The 23021-nt window shown below is 54.0% G+C and overlaps 1 protein-coding gene across 1 annotated transcript in view; it reads left to right on the top strand.

The window, feature by feature from the left end:
* The first annotated feature begins 1242 nt into the window (after positions 1 to 1242).
* Positions 1243 to 23021, top strand: part of LOC119099165 (eIF-2-alpha kinase GCN2) — a 30045-nt gene continuing 8266 nt past the window's right edge. The window contains exons 1-9 of the mRNA XM_037222273.1: positions 1243 to 1374; positions 2924 to 3381; positions 3526 to 4248; positions 4291 to 5670; positions 5957 to 6025; positions 7294 to 7507; positions 9068 to 9145; positions 9806 to 9945; positions 19714 to 19889. Of these exons, the coding sequence (XP_037078168.1) occupies positions 2929 to 3381; positions 3526 to 4248; positions 4291 to 5670; positions 5957 to 6025; positions 7294 to 7507; positions 9068 to 9145; positions 9806 to 9945; positions 19714 to 19889 (3233 nt within the window). The 5' untranslated portion in view covers positions 1243 to 1374; positions 2924 to 2928. The remainder of the gene's footprint in view (positions 1375 to 2923; positions 3382 to 3525; positions 4249 to 4290; positions 5671 to 5956; positions 6026 to 7293; positions 7508 to 9067; positions 9146 to 9805; positions 9946 to 19713; positions 19890 to 23021) is intronic.

The raw sequence follows: 23021 nt of genomic DNA, 5'->3' as shown, positions 1-23021 counted from the left end.
CACTTTTTGCTTAGAACAGTTCTCTAAGTTTCCGGAACCCTTTGGGGACCAACCTGGAATTTGACCTTGTTTGACCTTATTTACCCGAAAGTAACGGCCTAGGAACCTCAAACTTTGACTTAAGTGATTGTACGTACAGGTCAACATACGCTGTAAATTTGGTGTCTCTAGCTCTCTTAGTTTCTGAGATCTCACGGGGGTTAAATTGACCCCCACCCGGGCGAAGGGTATCCAAGCGGCCACTTGGGCGCGCGTTACCACTATAAGAAAGGACAGAAGCAAAACAACAGTCGACTATAGAAAAGAGGATGAGAAAAGAGAAAAGAGGAATAGAGAAAAGACGAATACCCAAAGCCAGTACGTAAGCGTGGACCCATAGGTGGACGGACGCGTCCGTCTATCGTTACCAGTGGGTAGGCGTTGGCCGTGGAGTTAGCGTTCTGTTACATCTGACTTAGGCTGGCATCATTCAGCAAAGCTGTGAAGCGCACTGGTCTACGTTGAATCGTGCGATGTGGCTGTCATCGGGAGAATTCGTGTTTTAAACCGTCTGAGGGCAAACTGGAGAGAGAGGATCAAAAGAGACAGACCATTTACTTTGAGGTCGCCCCGTTTGTTTCAAATTTTACCTCACACCGTCTTCCAAATCTGTGGCTGAAAAATTATTTAGCTATGCAATACTATATTACACTATCACGCAGGGTTTCTTGCAGACCTCCACGTGCCTAATGAAGATGTTATGTGCCTAATCCACCCGTTGGACATGGGACTGTACCCATCCATATCAAATCACCGAGCTACCCGCTCCTTATCAGTTGCATCCACTCGCTTGCAGTTTTTTTTACACATCTGGTCTGTTCGACGAACGAGTTTCGGGAAAGCAGTATGAAGAATATTATGACAAAAGTGCGCGCAGTGAAATTTTGGAGCATTTCTTGACTAACTTATTTTCTGAACAACATGCCCATATCCGTACCAGTGCCCGTAAATTCCCAAAAAATTGTGTCGACCGAAACCCGTTGCCCATTCTACACCAAGGCCCTATAACAGAATTTCATATGGGTATCCATGGGTATACCCAAGCTGCGATGCCATGTAGTTCCCGGAGTTCCTGCAGCAGCAATAAATTTCTTCTTTTCCTTCACCATACCACTTTTCCACGAAAGTAATAAAGCTTCCAACCATTACAGCTACAAAGATGCCGCTATCAAGACAAACGAAATCGGCTATTGGACGTGTGTGGCAAGACATCTCCAAAATTGTTATCGTTTAAGTTTTGTGCACGCATACCCTTACTGGCGTGCTTTTGTTTTCTAGTATCAATGACCATCGGCTCAGATTAATGGAACGATAGGCCGGTGCAAATATCTCAAGGTATGTGGAGAGCTAGAATAACATCAAGTGGTGATGATTGTGACGGCATAAGAAGGGCTGAAAGGTGTGTAAAAGGCCTTTTGCTTTTGTTGGTGAGCTTCCATGTGTCTTGTAACTCAATGAATGATTTTAAAAAATATTCTGCTACTAGTATAACAGTTCACAATTTTTTACTCAGTGTACTGCTATAAGGATGAAGATATGCCATAATTTGCTAGTATTAAGGAAGTTGAAGATATCAGTATTTTTTCCCACAGGATGCATGTCTACATGTGGAAGCATTCTCGTACAGGAAGTACTGGCGTTCACACTGTCATGGCAGTGGATGTGGCATAAATGACGCTATTTTGACCCTTGGATTTCTTAGGGATTATTACCGGCCATTAGGGATGTAGGTCATTGATGACATAAAGTTACTGCCAGAAAAAGGAACACCAGGTATATTATGACTTAATATGTTGTTGGGTCAGGTCTAGGATCCTACTAACATGGCTTGTCTTGGCTGAATTCCCATTACCTGACTTACTGGTATTGTGTACTGAGTTTAGGAATTAGGTAAAACATATTGTTACAATGCAACTTCTTGTTCACTATTGTATCCATGATTTATGTTATAGTAAAGCCCACTAATGAAAACTATTTGGATAGCTTCTGATTTATAGGTGAATAATAGATGCCATAATATAACCTTTTTTGTCATACTAAGATGCATATTTGCTTTTGATTGCCTTGCTTTGCTTTAAAGACAGTGTTTCAACATGATAGATATTCAACAACAAGTAGTGTAGAATGGAGAATGTTTCATAATTTGTTTTCCTAAGTGGTGCAAGAAAGACAAACATTTTGCTGAGGAATAGACTCAATCCCATTATGATGTGTTGTACAGTATAGTTGAGCACCTATTGGACAAGGTTGTACTCACTTCTTTGATATACATGGAGGTCAGGTACAATTCTGTGGGCATGACAAGTATAAAACTCATTTCAAATGAAACCATGCATTGGCTTATCATTGAGTTATATATGTTTCAAAATTGCTTCAGAATGCTGTGTTGTATGATGAAATATCACTCATGTGTGCCACCATTTTGACATGCATTGAGTGAATACTGGGTGAAGTGAGTCCCAGACATGCATCAGGGGGTACTAGTGTGGTCTGGGAGTTAATGTGCATATATTTGTATAAATTTTGTGATCAACTACAATGTAGGTATTCTGTTAAATCACACATAAAGCAGAAATGGTCCAGACTTCTCACATGGTCCTGTGAGGTAAGGTGTTGCCTGCCATCATGCAAAAAATAGCATGATTCTTTAATGTTCATCTTCCCCCCCCCCCTGAAACAGTACTGGGAACATGATTAAAACAATGGTGATTATTAGGTTTGGTAAATAGTCTTCTGAAAATGCAAGCAAAGGTGCCTGCTTACACATGGGCAATGCCAACAATATTACATCTCAAAAGGACATGCCATTACTTTTATCTGTCCACAGTCCTGTTGTGTCTTTTAAAACCATCAAGCATTCCACCTGACATGTGCCCTTCCCCAGCCAGCATGTCGAAGGCCGACGAGTACCGCGAGCGCCAGGAGAACGAGGTGCTGGCCATCGCGTCTATGTACCCGGCCAAGGGCGAGTTCGAGGACCTGCGCCGGCGGGACGTGTGGAGCGTGCCGCGCCCGCCTGAGTTCCTGCTGCGCGTGCAGGCGTTGGCCGCGGCCGCCGGTCAGGCGCAGTGCTCCGTCAGCCTGCACCTGACGATGCCGGCGCGGTACCCGGACGCGGCGCCCAAGGTGCAGCTAGAGCGTGCCGAGGGCGTTTCCGAAGCCGAACTGGCCTCGTTGCGTTCCGAGCTGGAGAAGCTGGCGCGCGAGCGGCTCGGCTCCGAGGTGGTGCTCGAGCTGGTGGAGCGCGCGCAGGCGCGGCTGGCGTCGCTCGCGCGGCCGCGTTTCGACTCGCTGCACGCCGAGAAGGAGCACAACGAGCGTCTGCGGCTGCAGGCGGAGGCGGCACGCCGCCAGCAGGAGCAGGAGCTGCGTCACGCCGAGCAGGAGCGGCGCCGCGCCGAGGTGCAGCAGGAGCAGCAGCGGCGCCGCCAGCTGCTGCACGAGCAGCGCGCCGCGCGCCGCCGCTCCGTCAGCACCGGCCACGAGGAAACGTCTGTCTCGGAGAGCACCGAGTGCGCCGAGCACGCAGGCTCGCGCCGGCTGGCGTTCGCCGGCCGCGACGAGGTGCTGTGCGGTCAGTGTCTGGAGCACACGGCTGCCGGCGCCGCCACGCGCACCGGCATGGACACGCGCTCTGGCGAGCCGGTCCGGCTGCAGCAGTGGACGGTGCGGTGGCGGCCGGCGCACGCCACACGGAGGGGACGCGGCTCCGACCCGGCCGCCAAGGAGCGCAGGGAGATGCTGGAGCAAATCGGAGCGCTGCATCGTGAGCTCGGCTCCCTGCAGAAGGTGCGCCACGACAATCTTCTGCCCTACCTAGGCATGACACACGAGGAGACGGCGGGAGGTGCCGAGGTGTTTGTACAGCAGGATTTTGTGCAAGCCTCTGACGTCAGTCGGTATGTGCGCCAGGGCGTGCAGATGGGCGTCCATCAGCTGCGTCTGTTGGCGGTCGGACTGGTGGCGGCTCTGGCTCATCTGCATTCCAAGCACGTGATCCATGGCGATATCCGCGACACCAACGTGCTGCTGGAGAGCTCGGGCCGCGTGCGGCTGGCCGACTTCTCAGTGTGCCGGCGACTGGCCGAGTTGGCCGGCACCTCGCCGTCGCCGCCGCCCGACTACCCGCCCTACTCCGGCCGAAGCGGGAAGAAGGCGGATGTGCAGCGGCTGGGCGTGCTGCTGCTGTCGCTGGCGTGCGGTTGCGTCGTGACCGAGCCGGCGCCGGCGCCGCCCGACTGGCTGCCCGAGTCGGCGCGCGACTTCCTGGCGCGCTGTCTGGAGCCGGTCGAGCAGCGCCGCTGGTCGGCCGAGCAGCTGGCCCAGCACGGCTTTCTCAGCGGCGAAGTAGGACCAACCAGCGTGCCCACGCCGTCCGCGCCCGCCTCCCCCGACGCCGAGCCGTCGGCCACCGGCATCGTCGCTACGCCCGGGCCCAGCCAGCAGCTGGCCACAAACTTCCTGATTCTGGAGCACCTGGGCACCGGCGGCTTCGGCGACGTGCTGAAGGTGCGCAACAAGGTGGACGGCAAGCTGTACGCCGTGAAGAAGATCGTGTTGGAGCGGGACAGACCGCAGGACCAGCGCAAGATCGCTGTGGAGGCGCAGCACCTCTCCATCTTGCAGCATGAGAACATCGTGCGCTACTACACCTCCTGGATGGAATCGGAGGACGTGGAGGAGGAAGACGAGGAGGAGGACAGCGGCACCGAGGACGAGACACTGGCCGTGGTCTCGGATCGCGAGGACTCCTCGGACAGTATCGTGTTCGAGGCGCCGTCGGGCGCCGGCGGGGACGCCGCCGCAGCGCCATTGAGCGACGACTCGCTTCCGCGAGCTGGTGGCCGGCGCTCCAGGCCCCGCGCCCGCCTTTGTCTCTGCATCCTGATGGAGTACTGCGAGAAGAGCACGCTGCGCACCGCGCTGCCGCGGCTCTGCGCCAACCAGCAGCTGCTGTGGCGTCTCTTCCGCGAGATCATCGAGGGCGTGGCGCACGTGCACCAGCACGGCCTCATCCACCGAGATTTGAAGCCGGATAACATTTTCCTTGACCAGAACGAGCACGTCAAGATCGGCGACTTCGGCCTGGCCACGTCGAAGGTGGTGAAGCCGCGCGCGGAGGAGGCGACGCCGGACCGGGCGCAGGCCGAGGCGGCCGGCGACGTGTCGGACACATCGTACGCCTACGCGGTGGGCACAGCGCTGTACCGAGCGCCGGAGCTGCAGCCGAGCGGCGGCCGGCGCGCCTACACCAACAAGGTGGACATCTACAGCCTGGGCGTCATCTGGTACGAGATGTGCTGCGGCGCCTTTGCCACCAAGAGCGAGCGCGTGCATCGCCTGAGCCAGGTTCGCCAGCCGGACGTTTGCGTGGCGGAGGACGTGCGCCAGCGTTTGACCGACCAGCAGCTGCAGGTGCTCCGCTGGCTGCTGGACCACGAGCCGACGGCGCGCCCCTCATGCGTGGAGCTGCTTAGTTCCGATTTGGTGCCGTCGCCGCCGCTCGAGGAGGCGCGCCTGCGCACCATCTTCAGCGACACGGTGCGGCGGCCGGGCACGCGCCGCTACACCCACCTGGTGGACGCCTGCTTCTCCCAGCGCGCCTCGCACACGGACGACTGCGCGTACGACGTGACGCTGGGCCGGCCGGCGGCGGCGCCGGAGCGCGCGGCGCTGGCGGAGGCGGCGCGCGCCCGCCTGGTGCGCCTGTTCCGGCGGCATGGCGCCGTGCCGCTGTCGGCTCCGCTGTTGACGCTGCCCAGCGCGCAGTTCGCCGCCGACGACGCCGTCCGCCTGATGACGGCCACCGGAGCGCTGGTCGAGCTGCCGCGCAGCCAGCGGCTGCCGCTGGCCCGGCTGCTGGCGCGCGCCGCCGCCGGCCCCCCTCAAACACTACGCCGTGGAGCGCGTCTACCAGGAGCGGCTGCCGCGCGGCCTGCACCCGCGCGAGCGCCAGGAGGCACTGTTCGGCGTGCTGGCGCCGCCGGCCGGCGCCCTGCTGGCCGACGCCGAGCTGCTGGCCGTGCTGGCCGGCCTGCCGACCGCGTTCCCGGCGCTGGCGGCGCGCGAGTACACCCTGCTGCTGGGCCACACGCTGCTGCTGGAGGCGGCCCTGGAAGCGGCCGCCGTGCCTGCCGAGCAGCGCTCGGCCGTGCTGGACGTGCTGGCGCACCAGGCGCGCGACGTCGCCCGGCCGCTGGTACGGCTGGGCTGCGCTGGCGGGAATGGGCACCGCCCCGCGCGCCGGTAGGGGGGGGGGGTTGGTGTATCACCTGATGCGGCTAAGGGGACAGATGACACTGTTAGGCTCTCAACTTGCTTGCTACGCTCTCCTCTTCCCCACGGGTTACCGTACAAAACGTTCACGGTGTCATCAGGTTTGTCCGAGGTCACATTTTTAAAATGTGGCTGCAATCCGGCTGAAAGTGATAGTTTATCCTTGGTGATGGTGATGATTGTGATTGCGACGGTGGTAGCGATGTGCTGCTGGTGTTGCTAACCACCTCGGTATTCGAGATGACCGCGATTTCGGTGACCGTGCTGCTGCGGGCCGCTCCCCGACACCTTCCATCCCTCACTGATGACTGGCCTCACGACAGCGCCCCGCCTGCTCCCGGCCGCTCCCCCGACACCTTCCATCCCTCACTGATGACTGGCCTCACGACAGCGCCCCGCCTGCTCCCGGCCGCTCTCCCGACACCTCCCATCCCTCACTGATGACTGGCCCCACGACAGCGCCCCGCCTGCTCCCGGCCGCTCCCCCGACAGCTTCCATCCCTCACTGATGACTGGCCCCACGACAGCGCCCCGCCCGCTCCCGGCCGCTCCCCCGACAGCTTCCATCCCTCACTGATGACTGGCCTCACGACAGCGCCCCGCCCGCTCCCGGCCGCTCCCCCGACACCTTCCATCCCTCACTGATGACTGGCCTCACGACAGCGCCCCGCCTGCTCCCGGCCGCTCCCCCGACACCTTCCATCCCTCACTGATGACTGGCCCCACGACAGCGCCCCGCCTGCTCCCGGCCGCTCCCCCCGACACCTTCCATCCCTCACTGATGACTGGCCCCACGACAGCGCCCCGCCTGCTCCCGGCCGCTCCCCCGACACCTTCCATCCCTCACTGATGACTGGCCTCACGACAGCGCCCCGCCTGCTGGGGGCCAAATGACCACCGCAGTCAGCGCGCTCCTAAACTAAAAAAAAAACAACAAAAATGCAATAAACAACAAATGTCCCCACCTGCTGCCGGCAGCTGCAGCGCCAGCTGGAGGCACTGGGCCTGTCGGAGCGCACCGCCGGCCAGCTGCTCTCCCGGCTGGAGGTGCGGGGCTCACTGGAGCGCGTGCAGGCGCTGTTCTCCAGCCGACGCCAGTCAGAGACGGCCCGGCAGGCGCTGCATGAGCTAGCCGTGGTGGTCGAGTTCGCCGAAAAGCTGGGCGTCACGTACCCGATGGTGGTACACCCTGGTGAGTGCGTCTGCAGCACGCTTTGTAGGCGGGGCGCTGCGCTCACCCCGGTCCATGTGGGGAGGGAACATGGAGGGGGTATGCCTCCATCTTGAGGCTGCGTTTGGGACAGAAATGCGATCATTGCCGATATATGTATATATATATATATATATATATATATATATATATATATATGAATGTTTCTATACAATCATTTCAAAAATCAGAAGACTCAGCAAGCATTCCTCCAGAAGCTGGGATGAACAGTTTTTGGCGAACTTGGATATTCGTCGGGCATTCTGGTGATTCATTTGATGCCTTTATTCGTCACAGAAGGTCGTCTACTGTGTTGGAATAATTCTGCAATGTTTTGTTATAGCATGAACCCTATTTGAGAAAAGTGACTCTTTCCAATGAAACGCCTCTTTAATGGCGTTCTGGTACACTGCTTTCAAACGTTGCAATACGGCGAAGTCAGCTAAACAAAACCCAAAAGTCACAAAGGTTTCCGTACGTCGGAACTTCAGAGATGCTCTGAGCAGAGTAGCCGTGCCATTGTGGTAGAAATAATTGGGATCATGTACGACGTGAGCCAGACGCAGTGCGCACCCAGTACTGCTCTACAAAGCCTCGTTGGTAAAAGGCTGCGAGGTCAGCTCAAGCCATGTGTTTCCGTGCGGGTGAAGTGTAATTAAGTTTTGAAGTAGCCTTATTTTAGATGATGCAATATGGAGTGTAACGCTTCGTGGGCACTTGTTTCGTCTTGATTGGCGAGAGGACACATATATTGAGCTGACACAGCGCACTTAAGAGGCGTTCCGCGTTGTCACATGCCCTGAGCGCTGGGCATTAGAAACGTTATCTTCCTTTCGGTAGATTTAGCACCCTTTCTCCTCGTCATTATTGAGCCATCGTTACAACTCATCCATTCAATTAAAAGAAGTTTCAAATTCATTCAGCACGAGGACTTGCATCGACTTTAAGACGACACAGGGTCTCGCCCCGAGCGAAACATTAAGTCTGAATAACTTCGGCTCAAACAGACACGTGAATAGTCTGCGAAATAAAAGAAAAATAGAAAACGATTTCTCTTGAAGATAACAAACATCTATAAAAACATATGGAGATGATGTCCACCATTGTGTGAAGTGATTACACAAATGTGCGAACCATGAAAGGTAACAATCTGGCATCATATACGAATCGCTGTTCGCTGTTCATGTTCTACACAATGCAGAAAAGTTGAGCGAATGTGGAGGTCGTTATCACGTCGGATAGGTCTGAACGTGTGTTTTATCGGCTGGTTTTTATCCATAGCGTGGCGTTGCCTTGTGATAGTTCTTTGCGGCACGTAACGTCGATGTGCTTGATCGTGTTTCATAGAACGATAGGTTTGTGTCTCGTGCTTTGACATTTTACGCTCCTCAGACAAGAATGTAATGGGTATGGATGACCACATGTCGTCAGCCAGTGCTTAGCTTGCCTGGCCGTGTAATCACAATCTGGCGGTAGCAGGCGACAGCGCGTGCTGTGTGCGACCGGGGTGTCTCGAGCGCTCAGTAAGCACTCTGCTGGCAGGTCTGGTGCTGGGCCAGCAGCAGCGCCACTTCGCCGGGCTGGTCTTCCAGTTGGCGTGCCCGCGGCGGCGCGGCGCTGGCCTCGACGTGCTGGCCGTCGGCGGCCGGTACGACCCGCTGCTGGCGCACTACTGGGCGCTGCTGGGGCCGGCCGGCGCGCCGCCACCGGCCGCTGCCGCCGTCTCCGTCTCCTTCGACAAGCTGGTGTCGGCGACCGTCGAAGAGGGCCGCGCCGCCGGCACCCCGTTCGACGTGGTGGTGCTGGACGGCGCCGACCGTGCGGCGGCGCGCCGCCAGGCGGTCGTGGCGCGCCAGCTCTGGGTCGCCGGCGTACGCGCCTTCCTTTACGCCGGCGCCGACTCGGCCGCCGCCGCCGACGAGGCGGCGCGCTGGGCGGCGGCGCAAGGCGCGCGCGCCCTCATCCTGCCCAAGGACTCGGACGCCAAGATGGTGCGCGTGCGGCCGCTGGAGGCGCGTGCCGCCGCCGAGCGCGCCGTGCCCGCCGACGACCTGCTCACCTGCCTGGCTGGCCTGGGCGTGAGCGGCGAGCGAGGCCCGGAGCGGCCGGCCGAGCCGGCGGCGGCGGCGCGGCCCGAGCCGCCGCCGGCCGTCGGCTTGCCCCTGCGCTGGGTGGTGCATCGCGACACGGCGCGGCCCAAAGATCGTCAGATGCTGGAGGCGGCAGCGGAGCGCCAGCTGGCGCCCGAGCTGCTGGCGCTCGGCACCGCCGCGCGGCCAGAGGTGCTGATGGTCGAGCTGGACCAGGAGGACCTGCAGCAGCTGACCCGGCTCCGTCTCAACGAGCCCGAGTCCGCCTTCCAGCAGAGCGTCGACCAAGTGCTGGAGCGCTGCCGCGGCCAGCGCAAGTACGTGGCGAAGGTGTGCGACGAGCTGGCAGCGCGTGCGCGGCCGGCGCTGCGTCGTCGTGCTGTTCAATTACCAGACGAGCAGCCGCCTGCTACTGGCGTGCGCCGGTGCTGACCACTGGCGTTAGCCGACGGCCGAGCGGCGCCCTCCGCTGAGGCCGGTCCCGCGGGGGGATCGACCGCCCCGCATCGGCGCCGATGGTTGAGTCATGCTCATTGCGGTGTCCGCGGTTGGTGTGGGGGGGGACGTCTGCGGGCCAGTCCATAGAATGGGTGTCTGGTGTGGCACGCTTCCGGGGGCGCGTCGCGTGTGGGTATTTAGTTGCCAGCTGAACTGAGACGTACTGACTTCGTGTTCAGAGTCGTCATCCAGGTGACCAGTCGCGCTGTAATATATTTTTACAGTTGCTTGGACTTATGTTGGTGCTGTGCATTGAGACATGCATTCTTTAACAGTGTCATGAATTGGCCTTGCATTTGCGTGCGCTGGTTGGCTATGACAGGGGAACCAAAAACTTAGTGCTCTATCGGGTGTTTCCAGGCAACAGCGTTTGTGATCTGTGTGGACAGTATTTTCTGTCGGCCCTGTTGTGAATGCCGCGCTGCGGTTGATGTGATATGTGTTGGGCAAGACGGCGATCTCCGCTTCTGAGCTTGGTGCTGACATTCTCAGAAACACAAATACCATTTGAGATGGGAGCCCTCGTCCGGAGAAGGTTTGTGACTTTTGGGGGCATTGTTATGTCTTCTGAATAAATGCGTAATATTTGAATTGAAATGACAATATGCATTGTTCTAGTATATCGCCGGAGATAGTGCATTCGCTGCGTTTCCATCAGAAATGTCATCGACGGTTGTGAGCGGTTTTTTGTGCATAGCTTTCTGTATTCGTGTGACGGTTTTCCCGAGATATCCTGACGACACAGCATGCAACCACACATAGTTACTAGCAACAAGGCGTGATGAAAAATTTGTTATAAAACTTCACATAAATAATGCAATGTAGCGATAACAAATGAGCACCGACCCATTTAGGAAATGCGCCCGTAAAACAATCTACGCATGGCTCTGAAGCACCGTGTCGGGCGTGACCTCTCATATCCGCATCGCTTACATGGAACCACCGGCCGGTTTCCAGCACCGGCTCCACTGCCGGCCCATTTGCTCCTGCTCGTGCACTTGCCCTGCCTCCTGCTCGCTCCTGCTCTGGCTCCTGCTCTGGCTCCTGCTCCAGGGTGGGGGACGTGTCAGACAGGGACGGCGCGCTCTAGACGCGCGCGCAGGCCAGCTGGTACACAGCATCAACGAGGCGGGTGAGGGGGGGAGGAGGGTTGGCGGTGAGTCGCTCGCCGCGGTGGCGAAAGCTTGCGTGCGCCGCATAGTGCCTTTGTTAAGCCGCATAGTGTCTTTGTTAAGCCGCATAGTGTCCTTGTTAAGCCGCATGGTGTCTGTTAAGCCGCACAGTGCCTTCGTTAAACCTCATAGTGTCTTTGTTAAGCCGCATAGTGTATTTGTTAAGCCGCACAGTGTCTTTGTTAAGCTGCATAGTGTCCTTGTTAAGTCGCACAGTGTCCTTGTTAAGCCGCCTAGTGTTTGTTCGACCGACCGCTGTGCAAAATTACACGCTGGGCAATGAGTGGAGCAGGCGCCGCTGGCCGAGGGTATTTGTGACAGGTCTTGGCAGGTGACGAAGCAGAACGGCGCCAGGTCCAGACCCTCGCTGGACTGTACGTGCCGGCTGGCTTTACGCAGGCTGTAGCTGCACATCTCGAGCCCGTTCATGTGCACGGTCGGCACTGAACACCAGCAGCTGCTTCTTGGCGTTGGTGTAGACCGTGTCGCCACCCGGCTGCTTGCCGGCAGTGTTCTCGCTGGGCTGGCTCTCGGCTGGGTTCTCGCTGGGGTGGCTAGTCGCTGGGCTGGCTCTCGGTTGGATTTTCGCTGGGTTGGCTGGTCACTGGGCTGGCTCTCCGCTGGATTCTCGCTGGGCTGGCTCTCGGTTGGGTCCTCGCTGGGCTGACTCTCGGCTGGGTTCTCGCTGGGCTGGCCGGTCGCCGGGCTGGCTCTCCGTTAGGTTCTCGCTGGGCTGGCCGGTCGCCGGGCTGGCTCTCCGTTAGGTTCTCGCTGGGCTGGCCGGTCGCCGGGCTGGCCGGTCGCTGGGCTGGCTCTCGGCTGGGTTCTCGCAGGGCTGGCCGGCCGCTGGGATGGCCGGTCACCGGGCTGGCCGGTCGCTGGGCTGGCTCTCCGCTGGATTCTCGCTGGGCTGGCTCTGGACTAGGTTATCGCTGGGCTGGCCGGCCGTCAGCCGGCCGTCAGCCTGCGGCAGGGCAGCTCGGAGCAGGGCTCGCAGCCGCGCCGCTTACCGTCAGTGAGCAGCTCGATCCGTGCGCTGGTTCAGGCCGGTGAACTGGTTGCACCCGCCGGGCGCCTGTGCCTGCGCCGGCAGCGTCATTAGCGCCCGGCTTAGCCGAGCGCGTCGCGGGCGCCGGTGTCCAGACGCCGTCCGTCAGCTGACCAGCACCCACGATGGCCGTACCACAGGCACATCCAGACGTCGTCCGTCATATCTATATCCATATGTCTTTTAATTACCCGAGCTTTATATCGCCCAAAAGTTAAGGGCCGATTTCGTGTTTTCAAGCGTTATAATATTCACCAGCGTATGAACTAGCGTCCGTCAAAAAGTCGTCGTCTCTCAGTCACATTTCAGAGCGAAAGTCAGTCTGAAATGACAGAGGGCTCCATGTGGTCCAAGCGTTACAGGACGATTTGATATTTTCAGGCACCGAATGACCTTCAGTGCATAAACTTGCGTCATGAAGCCATGACCTCTCAAGGTGACCCGTTAACGTCAGATTTAAGTTAAAATGGCTGGCAACTCCATATAACCTACAGTTATAACGGCCGACTTCGGAGTGTTAAGCATCATAACATTCACGAGTGCATGAATAGCATCTGTACCCTTCAAGGTCACTGTTTGAGGTCAAGGATGAGGTCAAATGACATGGAAGTTAAATTTAGCTGAGATTTATCGGCCGATGTCAGCTTTTCAACCCGCCCTGATTTCGCACTTTTTATAGCGTGGACCGATAGGGGGATTGATGCGACCCCTTCCCCTTCCGTTTCCAAACTATGAGACATATGTAGAGCTTAGCAGAAAACGTCAGTAAATTGGCCTCAAAGAGATCGCACGATTAGTGATCGACTGGGCTAGTAAGGTTTGATTTTGCTAGGTCAATGATTGATCCAATTATGACTGGTCAAAAGCAATCGTCCATCTTCCCGATAATCGTTCGTTCGTTTGATAATCGCTTGTTTGATAATCATTTGGATGATGTAGAGTTCCCCCGTCCGAGGTCGACTTTGACTTTGAATGTGACCTCAGACCCAGAACTCATCAGGTTTACAAACTCATGTATGTAAGACCGTTCATCGAATCGACCCCTCCATGTAACAACGTCGGCCCGCTGTCGTCCATCCCCGGATATCATTGGTTGTCGCCCGCCGCCCGCTCCGGCTGTAGACCGCCGTGCTGTGTTCCTCAAAATCGGCCCCTGATCCGAAACCAGAAATGACACGTTTTGTGACAATGACATGGTGTCAGAACATGTTGAACGAATTACCAATAGATTACTGAGAATTTATACGCGATTGCATCAAATGCCAGGAAGGTATTCTCAGAAAACCTTCGGTCGGTTAAATTGCGCCAGTTTCGGGGTGCATCGACTGCTAGCGCTCATGCAGCGCAGCAGAAGTTGCGCTTGTAAAGGCGTTCATAAATTAAGTAGACTCTGACTGTTCTTAAGCACACGTTTACAATTTTCTTTGGACATGCACCAACGCATAACCTAGCGCTCGTCAAAGGTTCCGACTACTCGAGGTCAACCTGAAAGGTCAAATGACGAGTAATTCATGTCATCCAGAAGTTGCCGGCCGATTCCCGGATCCATAAACATCAGTTCCATATTTAACGCATAAACTGGCGTCTGCTAACAATTTGTTAAGTTTGAGCCTGAATTTGACCTGAGGCTGAATTTTCCCTCGAAAAGCGACCGAATTTTGAGCTTTTTGACGGTTGCTATGTCGGACGCTGGTGAATATTCCGGTGCCCAAAAATCCGAAGTCGGCCTGCAGCGTTTGGATGATATGGAGTTCCCGCTCATCTGAGCTTGACTTTGACCTTGAATGTGACCTTAGAGTCAGATTTTTTGACGGACTAGTCAATGCACTGTTGAATAATCTGCCGCTTTAGAATTCACAATCGGCTTATAGCTGTTTGGTGATATGGGTTTCCCGTCGCTTTACCTTAAATCTGATCTCGAAGTTCACGCGATGTTGTCAGACTCAGATTCGATGTTTTCTTGCCATCTGGCGCGTGTACACCAAATTGGGAACTCGTCGCTTAACAAATATCTAGATGAATCACCAAATTCACGGACGTGCCAAAAATTGTATTGGCTATAGCTATTTAGCTTCGTGCTCTGACTTTGGAACATCCGGTATCTCCTCGCAATCAAGCAAAGTCCTTTTGAAAAGAACCTGTGAGGCTCGAACGGCGTTGGCTCTTAACCCTGCATGCACAGCCCAGTTATACAATCGCATAAAAAGCAACTAAACCTCCTGAACATCCTAAATCTCTTATTACAGCAACGTTCCACGATCTTGCTGAAGCGCCCCTCATACCCCTGTTGACTGGAATGACTTCAAAGCCCAGCAGGTTCACAACAAATCCGTTTACAATATATCCGAACGGGAGTGAGTGATTCATCCCGCAATAGCTCAGGCCGAGTGACGATGGCGCCTCGGATGTTTTTTGTTTTTTTGAAGCAGTACTCCTGGACAAGTTGCCCTATATTGCCGGTCAGTCACTTCATGTTGAACACTGCATTGGGATAGATGTGTAGCAGTTTTCTGGCGTTTTCCCTCCAAGCATTTGTTTGTTTTTCTAGCCCAATGGGACACATTTGCTGGCAAGTAATTCTGCCAGCATAAAAGCATTGCTGACACATTGTCAGGCACATTTCAGAGTCTAAGGCATCGCCACCCACGGTGGGAGTGCTGCCCCTCCCCCTTACCAGTCAGGAAGCTAGGACGCCGCGCGCATTTGACCCTAGTCAATGTACCTCGAGCCCACTACATCTTCTGCTCGCTGTGAGACGAGTCCTTTTACGCGCAACGGCATGCCATCGGGACGGTAGTAATGCTATGTAATGCTGGCTTTTGAATTAGTGGGCTGAAATAAGCCTTACCAGCTTCATGGCAACAGCTATTCGACGAAGCTGTAGAGATTAGTGACAGTCTCCGGCTGGTACGACTTTTATCCGATGCCCACCCAGTCAGACTGGTCCTTGGGCGCAGGCGGCTGCACATGTCCCGATCGCCGGTGCAGCAGTCAGTCCCAGTCACGGGCGCGGCGAGCACGATCCATGTGCCCTTCTGCTGCAGCAAACCAAAGTTTAGGACGGTCATCCAAACATTCGAGGGCGACCGGCGGTCAGCCAGCCAGCAGCAGTCATGACCATCTCCATGTGTATTCTCCCACTGGTGAGCTGCGTTTGATTGTGAACTCTTCTAAAGAGATTTTACGGCTTTTATTTTGAATTGAAACTCAGTTTGATGCGCTGAACATTTGCTGCAAATCAGTAAGAGCACTGTGAAAGCTACGTTTCTGCTCATAAGTCCTCTATCTTGGTGGTTATTGGGTTCGGAACGTAGACAGTGTGGAATGCGTGCGGGATCAAATGAATTTGAAGCTCAAGATTGCTGGTTTATACCACTGTTCACTTGTTTTGATCGTTGATCTAAAATCAAATCTTCATACTCTACGTACCCAACGCCCTCGTGCTATCGCAATATATTTTGGTAAAGTGGTAGTGTGAAACCATTATTTTTGGACGTAAGATGTAAAACACAACTTATTGGTCCTGGCATCTCAGATGGTGACATGTGTCGGCTAATTCTGCAGAGACTACGCGGTACCCCTGCCTTGCATTTTGGAACGGAGTTGTCCATGCCTATCAGCTCATTTACAGAGAAAAACATGCTGAAACCATTGAGCTCGTACCACCACAATCTGCCTGTTTGTGAGATAACTCCGGTTTTTGGAGAAATTCCGCAAAATTCATTTCACCGAGTCATGTAATTGCGACCGTGGAACATGCCACTAGCTATGAATGGCAATCGCTCTGCTCTTGGATCAAAGGCAGCTGATATCGCTGTGACGAAGGAGAGCCCTGCTGCAGGTCGCACGAAACTATGCATGGCATGGCTCTGATCTTAGTACACGGGGTTCTGTGGCATGATTGTAGAGATCGTGATAAGAAGTAAGGTACTCGACCGCATATTTATCACCACATTTTAGACAGGTGAAAGAAACCAAAGGTCATTAGCTTTGGGCTTGTCTCAACTGTCGAACACGTAACTATTGGTACACGGTTGACCATCCTGTTACAACGGTCTGGTTCAATGAAATATGAGATGCAATTTTGCAGAGCAGCTTTGATTACGATAGCCCCAGAGTACATTCCGTTCTTCATGATTGGTGAATTAAAATGAAAGTGGTAACCGGATAGGGCTTAACCCAAATGCTTGAACTCAACTTAGGCATCAAGCTAATTTAGCTTAGGCCTTACCTTAGCTTACGCTTAGCTCAAAAGCTAAACGTTCATATTGGCCACTTTGCATGGAAGAGTTGAACATAGCAGCAGTCGCTTTGCATGTTGCGACGCGCGTTTCGGCGTCTCGCAGTGGCTGGAGGATATTGAGTGTCGCTGCAGGATTTTTGCAAGGAGACATAGTCCGTAGGTGGCGGTGGGGTTAAACCAGCTCCCGCTGTTCTGCAACGTTTGACGGTCTACAGAGCAAAGCTCAAAGTGAAGCTTATACTTGCATTTGTGAACAGTTAGCTGGTAAGAGGGGCTGCGTTGGATAGATTTTAACGCTATGCCATTGCACGTGTACATACCACGCACCCAAGGGAAAACTAGAACTTGCTGACTAAACCTCTTGCGCTGATATGCCCTCAGCGTTCTAGCCACATACAGACACATATTCATCATACATTTAAGTTCCGCGTAAACTTAGAGGAAGTAAAAAATCATGGCGTGGACAGCAGTCGCTATCGTTTATGCCGATCCGTAAACGTTTCGGCACGATTGATTGCCATCAAGACCTTGCGTTCCCACGCAATGGAACAAGGCCGCATTTAACAAACATCGCAGGATTACATCACCCAAATCGCGCATGGCAAGTGAGTTAATGATCATGGCTTCCGCAATTCAACATGAGCACGATGCTTCTCCGCACTCAAACGGGTCAGCTCGAAAAAAGCAGAATCACGCGACGAATATCCTTTTTAATCTTCATGTATACATTTTCGACACACTTGATGCCGATCATGATGTGGGTAGTTCAAGCCGGTTAAACCTGTATGCGGCGGTATGTGAGGGCCGATGCATGCACACATGCATGCATGGGGAGGCTTTAAAAAAGTTCGTTTCTGAGGTCGTTGGTTCGCATACGATTCAGATCTTTCAAGTTGTCATTAATTCCATGCGGTCACCGAAACACTCACAAAATTAGCAATTACAAAGACGATCTACTGGCGAGACTGCAGGTGACACATCCCCCCCCCCCAACCCCCTCGACTTACGGTGTTTGGCTACGCACCCCGCCAGGCACTGGCCAGCTTAGAGAACAGCATACATGCTTCGCAGCTGTTGACGCGGTTTATGCGGATGGGCTGGACCCTGGAGTAACTGTACTCTTACCGCTGTCTCAAAAAGGGTGATTACAGTGGGTCGTGCAGTGGCCGAGTGCGACACGCCACAATGTTTGGTAACGCTGTGCAGCTTGTACTTACAGGCTTCATGTATGGCAGAGTATGACGACAGATCCAGACCACTGGCCGTGAAGTCCACAGTGGTATTCATCATGCCAGAACCGCTTCAGGCGCCCTGCAAGGATGCGCGAGAATCTCTGAATCAGGAAGTTCTTGGAGCACTTCTGACGCTTCTGGCACATGGAGTACGTCGGCTTTTCACCTTTGTCAAGCACCTCTTCTTTTGCGAAAAGGTCCAAGTAATCCTGTGACCGCACCTGGCCCACTTTGAACGGGGTCAGCAGGTTCAGGTCCCAGAACGGATTGAACGTCGTGGGCGTCCGACCTGTGACGGTGCACAGCAGCGTAACATAGGTAACACAACACTTGAATGAACAAATTCCATTGACCAAGGGTCGGGTATGAAGGTCAGACCAAGGTCAAAACTAACCTGCTTTATTATTCCAGAGCTTGCTGTATGAGGTAGTTTCTGGTGTTCATTTCTAATTTGTTGATGACAGAGACCGATTTATGCATCTTTCATGAAGTTTCTTAAGGTCATAATAGATCACTGATCCAAAATGATCCACGTCAACGTTTTGTTTTTGGGAACATACTGCCTAGCGTAATTTTGTCGCTTGTTCAAGCGCAAAACTTACGGCAGTCTTGTATGATTTTGGTCATTAAGACCTTCAAAGGGTCAAACAAGGTCACTGACCTTAAATGAGCATGCTAACTTTGCTCGGCTTAGTTATCTAGGTTCTGGGAACACTTTGGACACCGACCTGGAGTTTGACCTTGTTTGAACTTGTTAGACCCCAAGGTCATGACCTAGGAAGCTGAAGCTTTTACCTAAGTGAGTTCAAGTACAGGCAAACCAACCCTGTAATCGGGTGGGAGTCAAATTGACCCCCACCCGAACGAAGGGTATCCAACCTTCACCCGGGCGCACGTTAAATTCGCAGAGCATACCTATGTGGACTTCATAACGTCAAAAGGTGAATTGGTTTGGTGAAAATGAGGCGATTCTAGCATCCTTAGGTGGGGAGAATTTCTGCATCGACCTGATAGAGAAATTCTCAATGTTAAAGCGAGGGGCACACGCAAATCAATTGTCTCGGATGGCCAAAAGGTGTGGGTTAGAGAAAACTTTACCTATACGGTAACACAGTGCAGCACACACATAATCGAACGTCAATTTGTCTTACTATGTGCGTGCATGCGTGTGTGTATGCGTACGTGTGTGTGTGCGCATATGTATGCATGTATGTGTGTGTGTGTGTGTGTGTGTGTGTGTGTGTGTGTGTGTGTGTGTGTGTGTGTGTGTGTGTGTGTGTGTGTGTGTGCGTGTGTGTGTGTGTGTGTGTGTGTGTGTGTGTGTGTGTGTGTGTGTGTGTGTGTGTGTGTGTGTGTGTGTGTGTGTGTGTGTGTGTGTGTGTGTGTGTGTGTGTGTGTGTGTGTGTGTGTGTGTGTGTGTGTGTGTGTGTGTGTGTGTGTGTGTGTGTGTGTGTGTGTGTGTGTGTGTGTGTGTGTGTGTGTGTGTGTGTGTGTGTGTGTGTGTGTGTGTGTGTGTGTGATCACATGTCGGCCTCAAGTCCTTTCATGAAGGATCAGCGCTGACACGTACAGGAGTCATCTGGGCAATAATTCTGGGGGGGGGGGGGGGCTGGCAGATCAGCCGGCTTGATTGGCCCGAGGCTTGGCCTGCAACGACCTTCATTATTTGTACAGGCGTCGAGATGCCCCGTGGCTAGCCAAAACGCCGTGCAGACAGCTGCGTTGAGCATGGGCGGAACGTGCTAGTATTTCTTCATCGGTCATTGTGGACGCTGCCACGTAGTGGTGCAAACACCATATTTTTGAAAGCATAGACACTTTTAAAGGCGGCTATCTGAAATTCAGTTACCTCCTCCGGACGCCGACAGTTCTGGCGCGCCTGAATGCAGAATCTTCCCATTGCAGGTGCTGGGTCTGGTGCTCGGCGCGCCGCGGGCCGAGCACGCCGATCATCACACGGCTGCGGCGCACGTGCACTACGCGATGGCCGCCCCGCCCCTGGCCCGGGTGCCCAGCTTCATCCTCAGCACAGACCAGCCGTGGAACTGCCTCGACTCGCCGGAAGCCCATCCAGCAACTAAGTCAGTGCGGGTCCCTTGTCCCCCAGGCTCTGGACCCTGCAGCGGGGACTGCTGTTCAATTTATTCAACCTACCATAGAAAAATGCCTACGCACAGCTTAGGTGGCGCGCCAGGTCTCCTTGACATCGGTGTCCACTTACTGCAACACACAGCGACAGGCGCAGAGGAACCAGTCCAGCTTACCGGAATGCACTGGTAAAACCACCCCGCGGGATGATGATGGTTTGGTCAACAGCAGACGAACAGTTTTTCACCTTCGCCCCTTCGAGGGGCCTCAGAGGTCCTTCCGGGATCTTGGAAGCCAGGATGACCAGAACAACGCCAAAAACGTCGCGGGAAAGCTCGCGTCAGACTGCTTCATATGGGTGTAGCTTAAATATGACGAATGTGACTTTTCATGGACTATGATCAAAGACCATGACCAACCCACCCACTGACCATGCCATGCCCAACCCACTTCCCAGCCAGAGACACAGTTGTGCTGCTCTGGCCCAGATACCACGCATGTGTACCCCGAGGAACCATTCCACGTGCCTCAAGCCAGCACATACTCCTCTCTGAATGTCCAACCCGAAGCCAACTGACTATCGCCTTTTGAAGTCAAATAAGCTCAGAGCGTCGAGTGCGCAGAGTCTGCGGTCAGCCGGGTGCGATCTGGAAATGTCCGCGCAGACAAGAGAAGCATAGAAAAGGCATACGGCTTGCCAGTACCATGCCGGTGTGTGCGTACGGCTCGGCGGCGCGGTGCTGGTGTGTGTTGAACAACATCCGCCGAAATGCGTGGTGATCTTGTGGCGAAAAAGTGAGATGGAGAAACGAGTGCAAAGCCTTGCAAGGCAGTAGTGTCTATCGGTCCGGCCACAGGCGAGGTCATATCAGGCGAGGATGACCTCAGGTAAAGCGATCGTGACGTCAGGTCACCCCGATTATTGGGTGCAGATTCCGGGGCTTTTTCTCACTCTGACACTGGCTATTCACAGCAGCCACGAGCCAAACGCACCATGGCAAAATAAATGGCCAGACGGTCGGGCGGCCGGTCAAAACAAAACGTGGTGGCTGGTTTGAAAACCTACGCGTATTTCCAAACCGATGCACCGACGAAATGTTATCGCAGTTTCAGCCACGTCCACAACTCTAAACAGGGAATGTCCCATCCCCACGAACTCCCGTTTCCCCGAGTCTGCCGGAACGCACCGAGGTTTGGCACGGCATCGGCACGGATTGGCATACGACACGGCACTGGCATGGATTGGCACACGACACGCCATCGACGCGGAATGGCACACGACACGGCATCGGCACGAATTGGCACATGACACGGTATCAGCACGGATTGGCACACCACATGGCATCGGCCGGGAAAACACGTGCACCCGTGCTGACGCGCCGGATGTGTGCCAGACGTCACATGCCACCTGGTGAGGTGCTGAATGCCATCCCGTCACCAGATGGCATTCAGCTCTCCGATCTGGAAACCAGCGCAACCACACCCGGCGGCTCCATCGGCAGGATGAAGGTCACGCCGTCGACTGCAGTTCTTGCTCCGCTCTCTGTCCGCGGTGCGATGTCGCACCCGGCGGCTCCAGCTCGGCAGGATGAACTGCACGCCGCCGACTGCAGTTCTTGCTCCGCTCTCTGTCCGCGGTGCGAGGTGGACTGAAACTGTCGCGAACTCAACTCTGAGCAATCTGACCGCGCTGTGGCTGAACGACCAACGAACCAACGACCAACGGTGGAGGTCACAGCCGCGTTGTGCGTCGTCGGGGGTTCGGCCGAGACCTCAGTCGTGACCGCCAGCCAGCAGCCATGATCACATTGGTGCGCATTGCCTGCGTCCTGCTGGTGGACCTTGCCCATTGCCTGCGTCCTGCTGGTGGACCTTACCCATTGTGGACCATAGAAGATGGGGCGTGACCAACGTGTTGGAAACGTGATGTCAATGAACCGATCACTCACTCACTCACTCGATCAATCAATCAATCATGCATTCTTGTAACCTCTACACTGACTATTTTGGCTATGCATTAAGTTTTGCAGCCGTACGCATGTGCTTGTAGACGCGCAAATGCGCACGCACATAAGTCATTACAATCAAACACTAAAGCACATGATGCACTCTCATTTTTTCAACTGTTTTTTTTTTATTCAAACAGCACTTCATCCCAAAGCTATACATAGTCGTACCATCAATGCACAACGCGTATATAATCATAACAATACAGGATTTGTAATATGATGATGTAATAATAACAATACAGAATACGCATACATAACAATCGTGCAGGATTTTGCATACATCATGTCGTTCACTACCCCGACACCGTACTACCCGCAATATAGCACACATCAGGAATCTGCTCGCTCTTCCTAATTCGTCTCACTAAACTCACAAACAATAAAGAACAGAAGAATAGGCTCCTAGCCAGTAGGCACGAGTATCGTGCAACAGCGAAGCAAACAAAAGGCAAGAGATGAAAACACGTAGGACGTTAAATCACTATTCACATTTCTACCAGACCATTCTCATGAAGCAAGTTATTCCATCTCCTTGCAGTCAACGTGTTTGCTGCTGATATTCGCTATCTGTCTCTCAATCTGTAGACATTTATTTACCAACCTCTTAACTGTTTCATAGTTCTGCTCTACAGGCAGATGCGATAGTTACCAGCTGACAGTATATTGTTTCGTGATAAAAATGATTAAGTAAATTGCGCGTCGTCCGCATACAACTCCAACTAATGCATGCCACACTGTATTTAGAGATGCGATATTCAATTTCGTGAGGAGTTCCTTCCAAAAACTGTTTACCACATGACGTTGATACCTAAAATGGGCTAACATGTCGGTCACAATGTACAATTATCGTGTAACTGCAATGTAACTAGTACAATGTGCACATTTATATTAATGTTACAGTAGGTGCACGATTGTGGGTTTTGTACATATATGCAGTATGGATTTAGTACGGAATTCGGTGTTTCGTCCTTCTCCATCCACTTGGCCCGAGAGGCTATTAGTGTCGTTTTTGCACGTTGTGTTCTTATTTCGTCCAGTTTCTGTCTGCATGTTCTGTACAATATTCGTTGCTCGCTGTCAAGAGTGTCTTGTCCCAACATCGACAGTCATGATGCG

Source organism: Pollicipes pollicipes, unplaced genomic scaffold, assembly GCF_011947565.3.
Source record: "Pollicipes pollicipes isolate AB1234 unplaced genomic scaffold, Ppol_2.1 Scaffold_2555;HRSCAF=2994_pilon_pilon_pilon, whole genome shotgun sequence".
Lineage (NCBI taxonomy): Eukaryota > Metazoa > Arthropoda > Thecostraca > Pollicipedomorpha > Pollicipedidae > Pollicipes > Pollicipes pollicipes.
This window is presented reverse-complemented; position numbering and strand designations above follow the sequence as displayed.